The sequence below is a fragment of the Anomaloglossus baeobatrachus genome, chromosome 2, assembly GCF_048569485.1.
Source record: "Anomaloglossus baeobatrachus isolate aAnoBae1 chromosome 2, aAnoBae1.hap1, whole genome shotgun sequence".
NCBI lineage: Eukaryota > Metazoa > Chordata > Amphibia > Anura > Aromobatidae > Anomaloglossus > Anomaloglossus baeobatrachus.
The window spans coordinates 621437542-621454859 of NC_134354.1; the positions used below are offsets into that span (position 1 = coordinate 621437542).

Here is a 17318-nt window from a genome sequence, read left to right on the forward strand (position 1 = left end):
CTTGAGTACCCGAGTATAATGTAAGTCAATGGAGAACTTTAGCATTTTTTTCGGACGATTTCCCAGAAAAATGCTTGAGTTCCCATTGACTTCCATTATACACACGTACTTGAGTCATGCCTATCCGAGCATTAACTGCTCGTTAAGAATACCGAGCACCTGAGCATGCTAGTGCACGCCCATCATGAATGATGTGCTTTCCCAGAAGAATTTTGACTTTGGTGCTATAGCGCAAAATGTACCAAAATGAGAATTAAGGTAAAACGTAACCTTTATTCGTATAATAAAATATAATATAACATTAAAAGTGCAAAGGTACCTCAACCATATTAAAATACCAAGGGATTTTGCCCTATGAATATGCTCATACAATTTTGCCAAGGACAATTAGTATTACGATCAAAAGAGCCAGATAAAAAACCAAGCTCAAAAGTACCGTCCCTGAAGGCAAGGCCAATAGAATAGTAGACCAAAAATATGTTGGTAACTGTATGGGCTTAAAAGAACCGCTATTAAATATGCAGATATTACTAATATAAGCAGGACAGTGGTCCTAGATAATTGATATGGAAAATAGGCCAATTAGGGAATAATATGCATGTAAAACAGAGCTTACACAATGACAGTGGTCCAATTTAGCAACCCCATGTCCAGAGAGATTTGCTACAGTGCCATGGGTTTTAAACGTCTTGATTATATTGCGCACCATGGAAAAAAAAAATTAAGATCTATGGAGATGGACTTCTAAGTTTGAGATAGTTGATATTTTTTGGCAATTTGGGTTCTTAGGTCCACAGATCGTTCTCTTCTCTCTGTTCTCCATGATTTGTGTAGCACACACAGTTAACAAAATGCAAAGATTGAATCCACTTCTTCCCTTTTCATCTGGTTTCAGTTGTGGTTTTAATATAGTATTATATCCTTCAAACAAAGTTGTTTACCCACAATTTTGGAAAGGTGACAACAATTTTGTCCACCAATGTTTGGTGTTCTTTGTAAATTTATGTCCAATTTGCCTTATTTTTTTGTTTTTGGCTTTTTTTGTATTGTTCCAATGCACACAAAGGACATAAATGTGTATTACAAAACGCGTAACTGCAATCATTTTCTAGGAGAAATACTTCATTTTCTGAAACAATGTTAAGATGTGAACACTTTCGACCATAAATATATATCAAACATTGCATGACACTAATACGTTTGCAGAGAATTAAGGACTATAGAGCAAAAGAAAAAGCAAAATTCTCATAGTAATCAACCCATCTGTAAAACGATACATAGCACATAGACTGTTGGGATACGTTCAAAGAAACCTAACATGATCATACTTTAACATTAATGGGATCAGAGCAATAAGGACCCTGTACATATTAGAGTAAAGTCACTTGAACACGGCAATATCATAAAACCACCTAATGTGAATGTGGGGCCTCCAAATGTTTCCTGCAACAGACGATGTTCCCACATGGAACAAGCCATCTAGCAGCAATTTATTCTCCAGCTTGATTTTCCCATAAAGAACACAAACACTTAACTCCTTCACAACATTTTACATAAGTTTACATCATGGTCAGGAAGGGGTTCCAGAAAAATGAACTAAACTTATGTCATGGTGCTCATGTGGACAGAGGAGCAGTGTCTACACGATTGAGACCAGGAGTTCGGCTGTCACAGCCAGGGAAAATGTCCACACCGCCCCTAGCTGTTTAATCCCCTGAATTCTGCAATCAATAACAATCACAGCATTTAGGGGGCTGGAAGAGGGAGTGCTAGCCATACATCTAGATGAATTCTTTGAGAGATGTGGTTTCCAAAATGGGGTGACTTGTGGGGGGGTTTCACTATTTAGGCACATCAGGAGCTCTGCAAACGCGACATGGCATCAGTTATCTATTCCAGTCAATTTTCACAAATTAAAATAGCGATCCTTCCCTCTGAGCCCACTTTTCCCTTCAATTTTGCTTTAGTTCCTGTGAAGCACCTAAAGGAATAATACACTTCTTTAATGTGGTTTTGAGCAGTTGGAAGGGTTCAGTTTTTTAAAATGGTGTCCCTTTTGGGTATTTTCTGTCACACATGACCCTCAAGGTCACTTCAAATGTAATGTGGTTCCTAAAAAATGATTTTGCTAATTAGAAATTGATGATTAACTTTTAAATGTTATAACTTCCTAATAAAAAAAAATGTTTAAAAAATAGTGCTTATGTAAAGTAGACATGTTGGAAATGTTATTTATTAAAGTGTAGTTCACTACTCAGCATAGTGGCCACATCGCTATAAAACTCATATGGAAGGTTTTTCTCAAATACCTTTTGCAGCCAATTCTGCCTCTGAGCCACACTATCGCAGTCCGCCCATCCCCATCACATGACCCCCGGGCTCTGTGACCTCCGAGATCCGGTGATGTCAGGTCAACTTCCAGTTGACCTGACATCACAGAGGCCGGCCCCAGTCTTCCCGAGTGACTTGGCGGTGGCTGGAGTTTCACCGTTCATCATAGCCCAGAGGTCATGGAGCCTGGAGGTCACTTAACCCCTTCACGACCGGCCGATTTTTCGCTTTCCGTTTTTTTTTTCGACATTCTTTTTCGGAGACGTAACTTTTTTATTTTTTTGTCAATATGGTCATGTGAGGGCTCATTTTTTGCGGAACGAGCTGTACTTTTAAATGAAACCATAAGTTTTACCATATAGTGTACTGGAAAACGGCAAAAAAATTCCAAATGCAGAAAAATTGCAAAAAAAGTGCGATAGCACTATTGTTTTTGAGATATTTTATTCATTGTGTTCACTATATGGTAAAACTGATGTGTGGGTGTGATGCCTCAGGTCAGTTCGAGTTCGTAGACACTAAACATGTATAGGTTTACTTTTATATAAGGGGTTAAAAAAAAAATCGTAAGTTTGACCGAAAAAAGTGGCGCACGTTTTACGCCATATTCCGTGACCCGTAGCGTTCTCATTTTTCGGGATCTATGGCTCAGTGACGGCTTATTTTTTGCGTCTCGAACTGACGTTTTTAACGGTACCATTTTTGCGCAGATGCTACGTTTTGATCGCCTCATAGCATTTTGCGCAAAAGTTGTGGCAACAAAAAACCGTTGTTTTGGCGTTTGGAATTTTTTTGCCGCTACGCCGTATACTGATCAGATTAATTGATTTTATATTTTGATAGATTGGGCGTTTCTGAATGTGGCAATACCAAATGTGTGTATATTTTTTATTTTTTTAACCTTTTAATTTTCAATGGGGCGAATGGGGGGTGATTTGAAGTTTTAGGTTTTTTTTTAATTTTTTAAAACTTTTTTTTTTTACTTTTTTTTTTATTTTACTAGTCCCCCTAGGGGGCCATTGCGATCAGCATTCCGATCGCTCTGCATTATCTGCTGATCACAGCTATACAGCTGTAAACAGCAGATACGCTCTCTTTCACTTTTGCTGTGCCGCTGGCACAGCGAAAGTGAAAGCAATTCATGTGTAGTACAGGAAGTCATCACATGACCCTGTGCTACCATGACAACTATCGGAAGTCACGTGATCACGTCACGTGACTTCCGGTATCGGGCGGTAAGTAAAAGTTTACCGCGATCGCGCTTATAAATGGCGCTGTCACATATTGACAGCGCCATTTAAGGGGTTAAACGGCACGAGCAGATAACGATTCTGCTCGTGCCTAGCAGGCACACATCTCAGCTGTGAAAATCAGCTGAGATGTGCGCCGATCGCGGCATGCTGCTGCCGGCAGACCGCGGGCAGTAACATTATGACCGCTAGGACGTAATTTTACGGACCGCGGTCGTTAAGGAGTTAATGGGGATGAGTGGACCTCAATAGCAAATCATATCGATCAAAATTTACCACTAACAAAGTAAAATGTGTCCGGAAAAAACAGTCTCAGAATCACTGGGAAATATTGAAGCGTTCTAGAGTCACCTCATAAAGTGACACTGGTTAGATTTGTAAAATTTGGCACGGTCAAGAAGGTGAAAACAGGCTTGGGGGGTGAATATACTGGTGACAATATACAATGATTGCGGGCCCAAATCAGTTATACACTATAAGCTGCCATACTGTAATTATTGGATATATGAACATATTTTATACTTACAAATGACTTGTTCATAGCGCGCTTCACTTCATCACTGCCGTCGGAATAAATCTGCTGGAAGAGATGGTTTAGTGCAGCATCCCCTTCCAGGTTTTCATTTTTCTCCTCTTCTTTGATCTCACCCACCAGTTTATCCCAGTTCTTGGTATAATGAGAGGATGATGGGTATTTGTGCATGGTTTCTAGAATGTAGATATACTTTTGATTAAAAATATGACAGATCTTGTGGTAAGTGCTGTAAAGTGGGGGCAAACAGAGATGTGGGAAAAGTAAACTGTCTTTTCTTGCATTTCACAAACTAAAGAGAGCATCCCCTTCGTCATACATTACTCGGATTTCTTTGTAGGATCTAATTTTCCCAATTGTAAGGTGTCAAGCATAAAACTTGTGCAGGCATACAGTACACAGGATTGAATAGTATCTAACACTGCAATATATACTGAGGAACATGCGAGAAAGCAAATATGGTCACAGAACTCTAGTAAGAGAATATCTGGCATTTGTGCAGTGCTGTTTTACCCTATCATTCTAGTTATACCCTGCTGGAATGACCTACAAGCCCATTGCTCACTGATCCTTCCCATTTGTCAGATCTACATGGATTTACAAACACAAAACCCACACAGTGGCATTTTATAGAAAAAAGTCCATACAGCCATTACCCCAAGATTTAGTGTCATGGACCACACATTGCATAGAAAATGCGTTTCTGTACCCATCAGTAGATTTATTCCATGATGACATATTGCACTAATTTCGAATATATGCTCTGTATTAATTAGTTGCAATCTTCAAGATCTGTTTGTATTCATTTAATAGGGGCCTATATGGTTTACTCTCGAATGGATGCACATTTGCTCAGGCCCCATGTTGATCATATGCATACTAGAGTTGGGCACCTATGTGTTCATCCCACGTCCATGACAGGTATCTTTTACACACTTGACAAAAATTCTTAATAAATGAAAGCAAACAGAAATCTTGAAACCCATTCTTTACAATATGGAAATCTTTAACGGAAACCGGTCACCAGATTTTTCCCATATAAAAGTATAGCTAGCTCTTTTAAGCTCTTATATACAGCATTCTAAAATGCTGTATATATACACCAAGCCGCCCTTCATAACGCAAAAAAGACGGTATAGTACACTCATCTATGGGACGGTCTACTTTGATGGGTATCTCTGATCTTGATTCGGTGCCTCCTCTCTTCTTGCGATCGACGTCCTCAATCCTTGCTTTGTGTGAATGACATGTCCTATGTCATACACATAATGTCCTCCATCGTGCTCTGGCGCAAGTGCACTTCTCTCTGCCCTGCCGAGAGCAGAGCAAAGTGTTGTATTGCGCATGCGCTGTGCTCTTTGACCTTTCCCTGCACATGCGCAGTACAGTACTTTGCTTTGCCCTTGGCAGGATAGACAAAAGTGCACTTAAATGTGCCATGGAAGAAATTGTGTGGATAACATAGGACGCATCATCCACAAAAAGCATTGAAGGATGAAGGAGATCAAAAGAGAGGAGGCGCCGGATCAAGACCAGCGACGCCCTATGGACTGGACTGCCCCATAGGCGAGTATTATGTGAGGTCCGGAAGCAGTGCACTCCAGAAGATTAGACAACTCCTAAAAGATAATTGTCACCCACTAAGCAACAGCCCCCCAAAGTACAAAGTAAAAACTTTTTTTATATTGTGCAGGACACACAATTTACAAAAAACATTAGCCACATCAAAAAGGCAAATAGTGGGGCTTTTTTTTTTTTTTTTTTTTTAAGGAACTATAAAATGTCCTTGGTGTAGAGAGATTCCCTTTTAACGAGCCTGGGGTCTGAATGACATACACTCTCTCCATAGACACTGACAAAAAAAAAATAGCGCGGGTGGTTGTCATAACATTCAATGCCAGGAAAGACAATAAATTCAAGTCTGTATGAAAACAAAGTCAGAAGGGCCTGAATGGTGTGTAATACAACGCAATGTATTAATACGGGAGCACCAGATTTGTACAGATGTCAAGGGAAATATACTTTACATTCACTCAACCGACACAACAAAAACAATGGCAGACCAACCAGCCGAGAGGATATCATTCCAACCTAGATCGGCTAAAACAACCTTAGTTTCTTTACATTTATATTATGTCATAAAAATTGATTAACCCCTTCCTGACACTGCCAGTTTTCTTCATTCCAGTCATCCAACAGCAATGATTTTAATTTATATGAGGGCTTGTTATTTTGTGGATGGATTATACGGTTATTGGTACAATTAATAAGTAACCACTCAATTTTTTGCACATTACACTCTCTCTGAATTGCAGTGTATTACTTAGCCAGCATAACCCCACACAGCCTACTACAGGGTTTCTCCGAAAATAAGACAGGGTCTTATATAAATTTTTGCTCTGAAAGATGGCCAAGTGCTTAATTTCAGGGCATGATTTATTTGTTTTTTCCCATGAACAACAATCCAGATTTATTCTTCAAGAAAAAAAAATCAACATATATTCAAAAATAGCAATATTCACTAGACAAACAATATACTGTATATACTCGTGTATAAGCCAACTCTTTCAGCACATTTTTTATGCTGAAAAAGCCCCCCTCGGCTTACATTCCAGTAAGGGTCCCACAAAAAAATCTTCTCAGTGTCTTCCGTTCCCTCGGTGTCCTCTTACCTGCTTCTTGTAGACCGCAGGCACACAGACCCCGTGATGATCTTGGCTGGTACACAGGGCCGCTGCTGCTGTCAGCGCTTTACTTCCGTCACAGGACCATGATATCACCAAAGGTCCTTAACCACTTTTAACTTTGGAAAGTAAATGCTGGGGACCCCTAAGAGTGGGGGCCCTAGGCAATTCCTCAGTCCCTCCTCCACAAATGTTACTTTCACAAACTAGGGCTTTTTTTTTTTTTTTTAAATAGGGCTTATATTTCAAGTATTCTTAAAAAATCCTGTAAAATCATGCAAGGGCTTATTGTCGTTGTAGGTCTTATTTTCTGGAAAATACGGTAAGACTACATCCCCAACAACCCATCGCCATCCTTCAATGACATTTCGAGGGTGATGGGAGTGACAGAGGGAGCTCTGTCCCTCAGTTTAACGGATTAGATAATGTAGTTGCTATTGACCATGGATCTAAGGGGTTAAAAGGCCATGATTTCTCATTCTGGCCATTGCAGCAGGATCCCAGTTGTGGATTACAGTCAGTTCTTGCTGCATATTAGGCCTAAGCCACACGGCTATAAAACATCGCAATCCACTTGGACCAATTCTAGCCTGTGTGTCAGCACACATGAGCGATTATTTTCTCAGCCCCAATCGAACTGAGAAAACAATCGCAACATGCTGCGATTGTAATGCGAGACTCTTTCTCTCGCACCCATTCAAGTGAATGGGGTGAGAGAAAAATCGCACTGCACTCGCGGTACATTGGTGTACCGCTAGTGCAGTGCGAGAATGGCAATAGCCGGCTATGCAACAGAGAGGGAGAGAAATCCCTCCCTCCCCTCCTGAGTGCCGGCCCGCCCCCCGCAGCTGAGGTCTGCTCGCACGAACGGACCTCAGTTGCAAGGACACACGCAAGACACTCGGCTCTGCTGTACTGCCAGCATGAGCAGAGTGTCATGCAAGGGGATCGCAGTAGTCCCCGTGTGGCCCCAGCCTTAAGATAACTCCTTCAGACGTAAATATTTTGCTGATGTACGAAAAAGGTTTGAAAGCAGATCTGTCTCTAAAATTCTGTCCCATTGACGGAAATACTAGACATAAAGACAAGTAAACAGGAGATAATCTTGTCCGCAGCTATTTTTCAGTCAGCAACATTTTCTGTGTTTTTGAAACAAACTGGGAAGTTAGAAAAATGTATAAAATGTGGTACAAGGCTTATCTGATAAGTAATTTTTGACTTTTTTCCCCCAATTTTGAGCTGCTCTAGTCACCTTTCTTAAAAAGTAGATAAAAAGCTTAGTGGGAAAAGGAATGCCAGCTGTGACATGACTCTAATTTAGACCAAAAATTGCCATAAATTATAGTGGAAGTTACTCCAGCATATAGCAGGCATAGATTTCAGTTGTGGCACACAGACAACCCCAGCAGTTGAGTGTTTATGGTGGCACTTTATTACCAACCAAGTAGTGGGACAGGTTTCTGATGCAGCCAGAAAAAGAGGAAATTAAGGAAGGAAGAGCTGGAATCTATTTTGGGAGTAGTTTTTCAGCATCTGTAGGACAATTGTACTATTAGGTTGTGTGCGCACTAGAAAAAGGAATTTTCTTAAAGACAATTCTGCAGCATTTGCAGGATTACCGCACATGCGGTAAAAAAAAAGCAGCAAACTGCACCTAAAAACCTCATGCGGTGTTACTGTGGTTTGATGCGGTTTTTGCCACAAATTTTCCACAGGTTTTTCCCTGTGGTTTTTGACCATTAGCTATGGCAAAAACTGCAGAAAAGAAGTGACATGCTCATTCTTTTTGCTGCAGAAATTCTGCAGCAAAACCTGAAAGGGAAAGAAAAGCAGTGTGCGCACAGCATTTTTTTTTTACCATAGCTTGTGCAGGGGAATGACTGCAGAAAGGTTATGAACATTTTCTGCAGCAATTCATGCAGCAAAATGGCGGCAAAAACCGCAGCGTACGCACAGGGCCTTAGCCCGATCAGCACAAAAATTAATGATAATTGACAAAGTAACAACTACAATTCGCATATAGTACAACAGGTCTGTCTATATATACATCTCGCTTATGTATCTTTTCCTTGACAGACTATGAAAAAGAATGGTTATGTGAGCATTAAAGGCCACTTTACACGCTGCGATATCGTGACCGATATCGCTAGCGTGGGTACCCGCCCCCATCGGTTGTGCGACACGGGCAAATCGCTGCCTGTGGCGCACAACATCGCGCGGATCCGTCACACTACTTATCTGCCCTGCGACGTCGCTGTGACCGGCGAACCGCCTCCTTTCTAAGGGAGCGGATCGTTTAGCGCCACAGGGACGTCACAGCAGCATCACTGAACCGGCGCCCAATAGAAGCGGAGGGGCTGAGATGAGCGGGACGTAACATCCCGCCCACCTTCTTCCTCCCGCATTGCGAACGGGATGCAGGTAAGGAGAGGTTCCTCATTCCTGCGGCGTCACATGGAGCGATGTGTGCTGCCGCAGGAACGACGAACTACATCGTTACTGCAGCAGCAACGATATTCGAGAATGGACCCCCATGTCACCGATGAGCGATTTTGCACGTTTTTGCGACGATGCAAAATCGCTCATAGGTGTCACACGCAACGGCATCGCTAAAGCGACCGGATGTGCGTCACAAATTCCGTGATCCCAACGAGATCGCTTGAGCGATGTCGCAGTGTGTAAAGCAGCCTTAAGTGGAGGACTATGTAATCTGGCTTGGATACACACAGGGTAACTTTGAGGAGAATTACATGCTCTACATTTGTAAATATGAGACACAGAAGTCTGAGTGCACTGGCAGGAAATTAAAGGGACTCTGTCACCTTTTGCATTTTTCTAGTTAACAATATGGACATACAGGTGGTATAATGGTGAAATAACCATACCTGTATGCCTCCTGGATAATGGGTTGTTTGGCAAAAATCCTCTTTTATATCTTCTACCTTCCAGGCTATGGGGTGTGTGCTACCCGGAAGATAAGATTGCCTCTAGTCTTCATTATAAAGGATTCCTCCTCCCCTTCTATTCCTTGGTGTCCCTGTGACGTAAGGTGCGCGGCTGGAAATCTCGCGCCAGTTGTCCCTCCCTGCACTGTTCCGCCCTTCTGTGTACACAGGCGAGTCACTGCTGCTTCATAGTACAGGGGAAAGATGGCAGGCATAACATACAGGCATCGGATTTCCGGACGCGCACCTGACATCATAGCACTATGAAGAGAAGAGGATGAAGAATCCTATATAACGAAGACCGGAGGCAGGCTTATCTTCCGAATGGCCATATTAACAACTAAAAAAAAAACAAAACAAAAAAAAAAAACAAAAAACACAAAAGGATGACTGATTCCTTTTAAAATGCACGTTGGTGCTTATAAATAAACTATAGATGGCACATACCAAAAATCTCTCTGTTTGGAAGTAAAAGTGCTTGATAGACTGCCTTGAGAAAGTATTTACTCCCCTTGTAATTTTTTGTGTTTTTCTACCTCACGACCTGGTATTTCAGAGTTTGGGGGGGGGGGGTTTGGAGGGTTTGCATCAGTTCAGGTAAATAATCTGACTACAACTATGACTGGCCAGACTGGCTTGCAAAGTCTCCTTAAGGAGAATAGTGTTCCCCCGTGGTCCCCACATAGCTTTCTCATGAGCCAGATCGGACACCCCCATACTTTGCACTGACGAGGGGCAAGCACCCCGAAACACCGTGTCTGCAAATTAGGATTCTGATCTGGCTTATATATCCTGAGTCATATTGAAAAGGATTGTTAAAAATCCACTTGTGACTTTTAGGATCGCTACTTCCAATAGGTGGCGCTGTGCTAGAGTTTGTCTCCTTTACTGGAGAGACAATTTGAATATTTCTTAGAGGGGCATAGCAGCTATAAGTCCCCTTACTTGGCAGCCAGACTGGCTTTCAAAGTCTCCTTAAGGAGAATAGTGTTCCCCCGTGGTCCCCACATAGCTTTCTCATGAGCCAGATCGGACAAACCCATACTTTGCACTGACGAGGGGCAAGCACCCCGAAACACCGTGTCTGCAAATTGGGATTCTGATCTGGCTTATATATCCTGAGTCATATTGCAAAGGATTGTTAAAAATCCACTTGTGACTTTTAGGATCGCTACTTCCAATAGGTGGCGCTGTACTAGAGTTTGTCTCCTTTACTGGAGAGACAATTTGAATACAACTATGAAGACTTTGTTTTCTTTTTATTCTGAAGCAAACAACAAATATGACAGAATCACTGAAAAATTCAGTGTGCACAACTATTCAACCCCCTATAATTAGTACTTTGTAGAGCCTCCATAGAGGCAATTACAGCTGCAAGTTGCTTTGGATAAGTATGCGCTTTCCACATCTTGCCATTGGGATTTTTGCCCATTCCTCAAAGTAAAACTGCCCCAGCTCCTTCAAAATAGATGGTTTTTCCTGGTGAACAGCAATCTTCAAGTCTGACCACAGATTCTCAATTGGATCAAGGTCTGGAATTTGACTATGTCACTCTAATACATTTACACATTTCCCCTTAAACTACTCGAGTGTTGCTTGTTGGAAGGTGAATCTCTGTTTCAGTTTTATATTACTGATAGACAAACAGATTTTGCTCAAGAATATCCTTGTATTTTGCACCATCCATCTTCCCTTTGACTTGGACCATTTTCCCTGCCCCTGCTGCAAAAAAACATCCACACAGTGAAACATGTTGGTGGTTTGTGTTGGTTTGGCACCAGACAAAGCATTTCCCTTGGTAGCCAAAGAGTTCAATTTTGGTCTCATCTTCATCTAACTACAGCACAGCTTCATATATTTGAGGATCTCCCACATGTCTTTAGGCAAAATCAAAACAAACCTTCCATTTTTTGGCTGTAAGTAAAGGCTTTTTCTGACTATTTTTCCATAAAGGACAGCTCTATGAAGTGTATGGCTTATTGTGGTCATATGGAGAGATACTCCAGTCTCTGCTTGGGAACTCTGCAGCTCCTTCAGGCTTACCTTTGATCTCTATGCGGCTTCACTGATTAATACCCTCCTTGCCCAGGCTGAGAGTTTTGGTTAACGGCCCCTATCTTCGCAGGTTTGTTGTGGTACCAAGTTTTTTCATTTGATGATAACGGATTTGATGGTGCTTTGGAGGATCATCAGAGATTGGGATATTTTTTTAGAACCCAACCCTGACTTGTACTTCACAACAACTTTGAGATCTCCTTGGTCTTCATGGTGCTTGATTACTGGTGCTTCTTACTTAATGGTGTTGCAGCCTCTATGGCCTTTCAGAAAAGGTGTGTATATACTGACAGACCATGTGACACTTAGATTGCACACAGGTGGACTTCCTTTCACTAAGCATGTGATCTATGAAGGTAATTGGTTTCACCAGGAATTTTTAGGGGGTCCGTAGCAAACGGGGTGAAGGCATATGAACATTGCAATTTTTATATATTTTATCCCATTAATTTACTTTGTGCCTATATTTTTCTCACTTCGCTTCCCCATCTTAGGCTATTTAGTGCTGATACATCACACACAAATTAGGTGACAAAAATATTTAAACCCAGGTTGTAACGTAACAAAATAGGTAAAAAGCCAAAAGGGTGGGGGTAAATACTTTTGCAAGGTACTACATTCTGTAGCTTATGTATGAGCTATATGGAACCATTGAGTGAGATGATGACATTCCCTGTATTAACCTCGGCACCCAAATCATGGGAGCACGTAGCAGAGAACAGACCTGGCTCTGAAGGTCATCTTACCTGGTGTAAACTGTTTTAACTCTTTCTCAGCCTGGCCCTCGAGCTTATCCCATCGGAGAGCTTCAGTCTTTTTCATTTTTATTTCTACCTAAAATGAGAAACCGACAGAATGTGTGTGTAGCAGGTACATTATAGATTACAAGAAACCCAAGATCATCTGTCATTTATGGACTTGTGTCTTTTTAATTTGCTTTGCTGTCCTCAGAACTCCTATAGCACTGAATGAAGAGTGCAAGTGCATTGCCACCACCTCTAAATACACCAGTGGTTTGTTACCTGCATCCGCATCTAACATTGGGAGTCCTGTGATGCCCTATTCTGCCCAGCATCTGACCAGCAGTGAAACGGACAGATGGTGGCGCATGCCTCAACCTTCTCATTCACTGCTATTTGGATACCAAAGACAAAATGCAAATAAGATAAAGTGTAGGTCCAATAGGTGGAACCCACATGTATCAGACGTAAATGTCTCGTGACAACCCCTTAAATTGATTATCTTCGATATAATTATCTTCAATATAATACAGGCTATGTTCACACATCCAGTAGTCATTCGTTAGAATGGATCCAGCAGCAATCTGTTGGAAAAAAAAGTTGTGCAGACAACTTTTTTGGCCAGTTATAATTAACTGATTTCACCTAGATCCCTTTTTTAACATTGGAGTCTATGGAATAAATAAAGTTTAGATAGAGAGGTTTGCTTGTTTTTGTGCAGCAAACACCAAGTTTCAGGTGATAAAGAAAATACTTACAAAAAATAGAATACCGGTACATTTCTCTAAAATTGCTCTTTTATAACACTTTGTCAAGGAAGTATGATAAGAGTGCAAACAAATAAGTGGGACAATCATTTTCCAATGCATTGACAGTGTGAGAAGAAGGCCTTAGATCAACTGACAAGAATAAATGTCCTATTAGCTCAGAACAAGACAATATAGCTGCACGGGGCACACACTATCCAATAGCAGCAGGAAACGCTTTGACTTAAGTGTCTCTCAAGTACTAAAACAGATTTTGTAAAAATTATTTTGCCAAAAAAGAGTGGAGTGGAGTATATTGGAGTATTTGCCAAACCTACTGTGTATTTTAGTCAGTATGCCATGCCTAGATATCAATTTTATGACAAGAGGGAAAAATTTGTTAACAAGGAATCTGCCAGCAGGATTTCACCCTCAAACTATTTACCGTATTTTTCGCATTATAAGACGCACTTTTGTTCCCCCCAAATTTTGGGGGAAAGTAGAGAGTGCGTCTTATAATCCGAATATACGGATTATATCCTGCAGGGCCCAGAGGAGGTGGGGGCAGCTCTGGAGCGGTGCTGGGGGTTGAGGCAGGCTGGTTGTATTGCAAATATAAAAATGGCTATTTTTTTAGTCTATACATTATGTTAAACAATAACATATTGATTAATCAGACAGACAAAGTGTACATGGTTACAAAATCTTGTATATACTTAAGGATTTCTTTGTGTTTGTCTTGAATATATAGACAGACAATATACCATTGTAACAGAAACCTTATGATTTACTTACATCAAATATCTGATGGTTTTGTGTGTTTGCTATCCATTGAAATAGAAACTCTGATCTATTTAGTTCAACAATCTGATGTTTTATGTGTTTGCTATATACACAAACAGACAATATATCCATTTACCTATTTCAAATACCTGATGTGTATTCTTGGGAGATTTGAATGTCTGTGGGTTTATTACCCCATTGTCTGATGTGTGGTGTATCTCTGATTCATCTATGCCCAATGACTGGCCATCAAAGGGCATGGATCAATAAGACTACAACACATTAACTTTAAGGCTTGTAATATTGTTCAAGCCTCTATAAGATCAGCTGAAGTATAGCACAGACAGAAGCTCGTGTTTCCTGCCTCCGTGAGACGTCCGGGCAGTGATGTCCAGGAGTCCTCTGTCTATGTCATGCTTCTCTGACTTCCAGACAGATGATGTCCAAAGCTCCTTGGTGATGTAAGTATATTTAACTGTACTTAACCTTTGTATGTTCAATATACAAAAGTGTACGCAATATCATACTTTTCCTTTAAGTTTGTATTTCATATTAACCTTTATAATAAAATTACTTATTTGCCTTCTTTAAAGCCGTATCTGAACCTTAGTGTTAAAAATATTAGCAAAACATTGGTGGAGGCTGCAGGAGGCAGCGGGAGATCTCCTGCTCCCGCTCATATAATATGCACTGCCGCTGTCCATCACCGTGGTGCTGAAACCCCACCACGGTGATGGGCTGGGGGAGCAGCGCATATTTATATATATATATATATATATATATATATATATATATATATATATATATAGATATGGCCCCCATGCTGCTGCTCATTCTAAAATTAAAAAAAGCTTTAATACCTCCTCCAGCGCTGATCTCCCGGTATCTCCCCGGTCTCCCTGCTGCCGCTGTGATCAGGCACGCAGAGATGATGTCATTCTGCTGTGCCGATCACATGACCGGCACCGAGAAGCAGGAAGTGGAGTAGCTCAGCAGCAAGGAGGGAGATATCGGGAGGACAGCGCTGGAGAAGGTAACAAAAGAGTTTTTTATTTTACTATGGGCAGCAGCATGGGGGCCATTTCCAACACAGGGGGACGTGTGCCATCCATAGGGGGCCATGGGCCATCCATAGGGGGCCATAGGCAGCTCAGGGGGACATGTGCCATCCATAGGGGGACATGGGCAGCACAGGGGGACGTGTGCCATCCATAAGGGGCCATGGGCAGCACAGGGGGACGTATGCCATCCATAGGGGGCCATGGGCAGCACAGGGGGACGTGTGCCATCCATAGGGGGCCATGGGCAGCACAGGGGGACGTGTGCCATCTATAGACCTTTGCCAGCTGTGGGGGATGTGTGCCAGCTATAGGGGACGTGTGCCAGAAATTGGAGACTTGTGCCAGCAATAGGAGACTTGTGCCAGCAATAGGGGACGTGTGCCAGCAATAGGGGGACGTGTGCCAGCAATAGGGGGACGTGTGCCAGCAATAGGGGGACGTGTGCCAGCAATAGGGGGACGTGTGCCAGCAATAGGGGGACGTGTGCCATCAATAGGGGGACGTGTGCCATCAATAGGGGACATGTGGCATCACTGAGGGAAGTGTGCCAGCACAATAGGGCTACATTCAATATAAGGGGGCCATATCCAAATTAATGGGGCTAATTTTAGGATGGGGGGGCTATGAAGGGACACATACCCTGTATGATTTGTCAAACGGACACTGGCATTATAAGACGAACCCCATTTAACATTAAAAAAAAAAATCTCTTTTCCTTCACCAAATTTGGGGATGCGTCTTATAATCAGGTGCTTCTCATAAAGCGGAAAAATATGGTATATTTGCATGTAGCTCTTTGAAAGACAAGTTCAGCAATACTTATACATGGCCCTCCATTACTGAGAAATCAGCATTTGAATGGATATGCAAATGAGGCTGAAGTGCTTTCAGCCCTTGGAAGCTCTTCCCAAGCCTCTGTCACACTGGCCCTATTCTCGACCTAGCATTTAAATTCTCCTGCTTGACTGACAGCTCTTTTGGTTAAATTCACATACCATAGAGTCTGTCAGTCAAGCTGGAGAAAGAAGCGCAGGGAAGGGAATAGAGCTAGAAAAAGCGATAGCTTATGAAGAACTTCCAGGGGCTAGAAGATCTTCAGCCTCATTTGTAAATCCATTCAAATGCTCATTTCTCAGTAATAGTACCGGAACTGGCTATGTATAGGTATTTGCTGGATTTATCTTTGAAAGATCTACATGCGCCTATAGTTCTGAGAGTGAAATCCAGATTTATTTTAAATTATCTATTTTTCAGATACAAATTGTCATCCAGTGTTTGGAGTTACCATCACTAGTTCCATCATCTTTACCATATTCCCCTTTTCTTCTTTACAATAAAAAAATAAAACAGACCTCTTCGCATCTAAAGTCAGTCTGGAGCCATTTGCGTTCAGCAAAGGACAGAACTGTTTCTTGAATGGGCTTTGTTTTACTGTTCTAAGGCTAGTTTCACACTACGTCTTTTTAACATCCGCTGAAAACGTTTTTTTAGCGGAAGTACGGATCCTGCTTTTACAGCAAATAACGTATGCAAACGCATATGTTATTTTGCAGGATCCTGCACTGGATATTTAGGGGCGGGCATTGGAGTCATGTGATCGGGAGTGAGGGGAACTAGACTGGGAGGAGGCTTCTGACAGCTGCAGACGCTGGTAACCAAGGTAAACATCGGCCTTGGATACCCGATATTTATGTTGGTTACGAGTGTCTGCAGCTGCTAGGAGCAGGGCTGCCTGCACACGTAACCAACGTAAACATCGGGTAACTAAGAGAAGTGGTTACGCGATATTTACCTTGGTTACGAGTGTCCGCAGCTTTCAGGCAGGGGAGAGAGAGACAGGAGAGGAAGGGGGAAAGACATAGATAGAGAGAGAGGGGGTGAGGGAGGGAGTAGAGAGATAGACAGATCACTGGAGACTGGTTCTGGGCATGCTCAGTACTTTCTGGGCATGCTCAGTACAAAAGCAGGATCCTGTTACAACGCAACTGAACGCATTCTGCTAGGCAGGATCCAGCACTCATTGAAATGCATTGCAGCTCGCGGCGCAATGTGAAGGATCCTGTGAGATGCGTTATTTTGACAAAGCAAAAAAACGCTACATGTTGCGTTTTTGAAACATGTCAAAATAACGCAAAAGGACGGATCCTGCGTCTAACGGACGCAAACGCATGCAAACGCAGGTGGACGCGAG

General features: G+C 42.0%; 1 protein-coding gene across 2 annotated transcripts in view; it reads right to left on the bottom strand.

Moving 5' to 3' along the window:
- Window positions 1-17318, bottom strand: part of SUGT1 (SGT1 assembly cochaperone of MIS12 kinetochore complex) — a 238643-nt gene that overhangs the window by 21294 nt on the left and 200031 nt on the right. For both annotated transcript variants that reach the window (XM_075336843.1, XM_075336842.1), the window contains exons 12-13: window positions 12544-12631; window positions 4108-4289 (exon numbers count right to left, since the gene is read on the bottom strand). In XM_075336843.1, the coding sequence (XP_075192958.1) occupies window positions 4108-4289; window positions 12544-12631 (270 nt within the window). The remainder of the gene's footprint in view (window positions 1-4107; window positions 4290-12543; window positions 12632-17318) is intronic.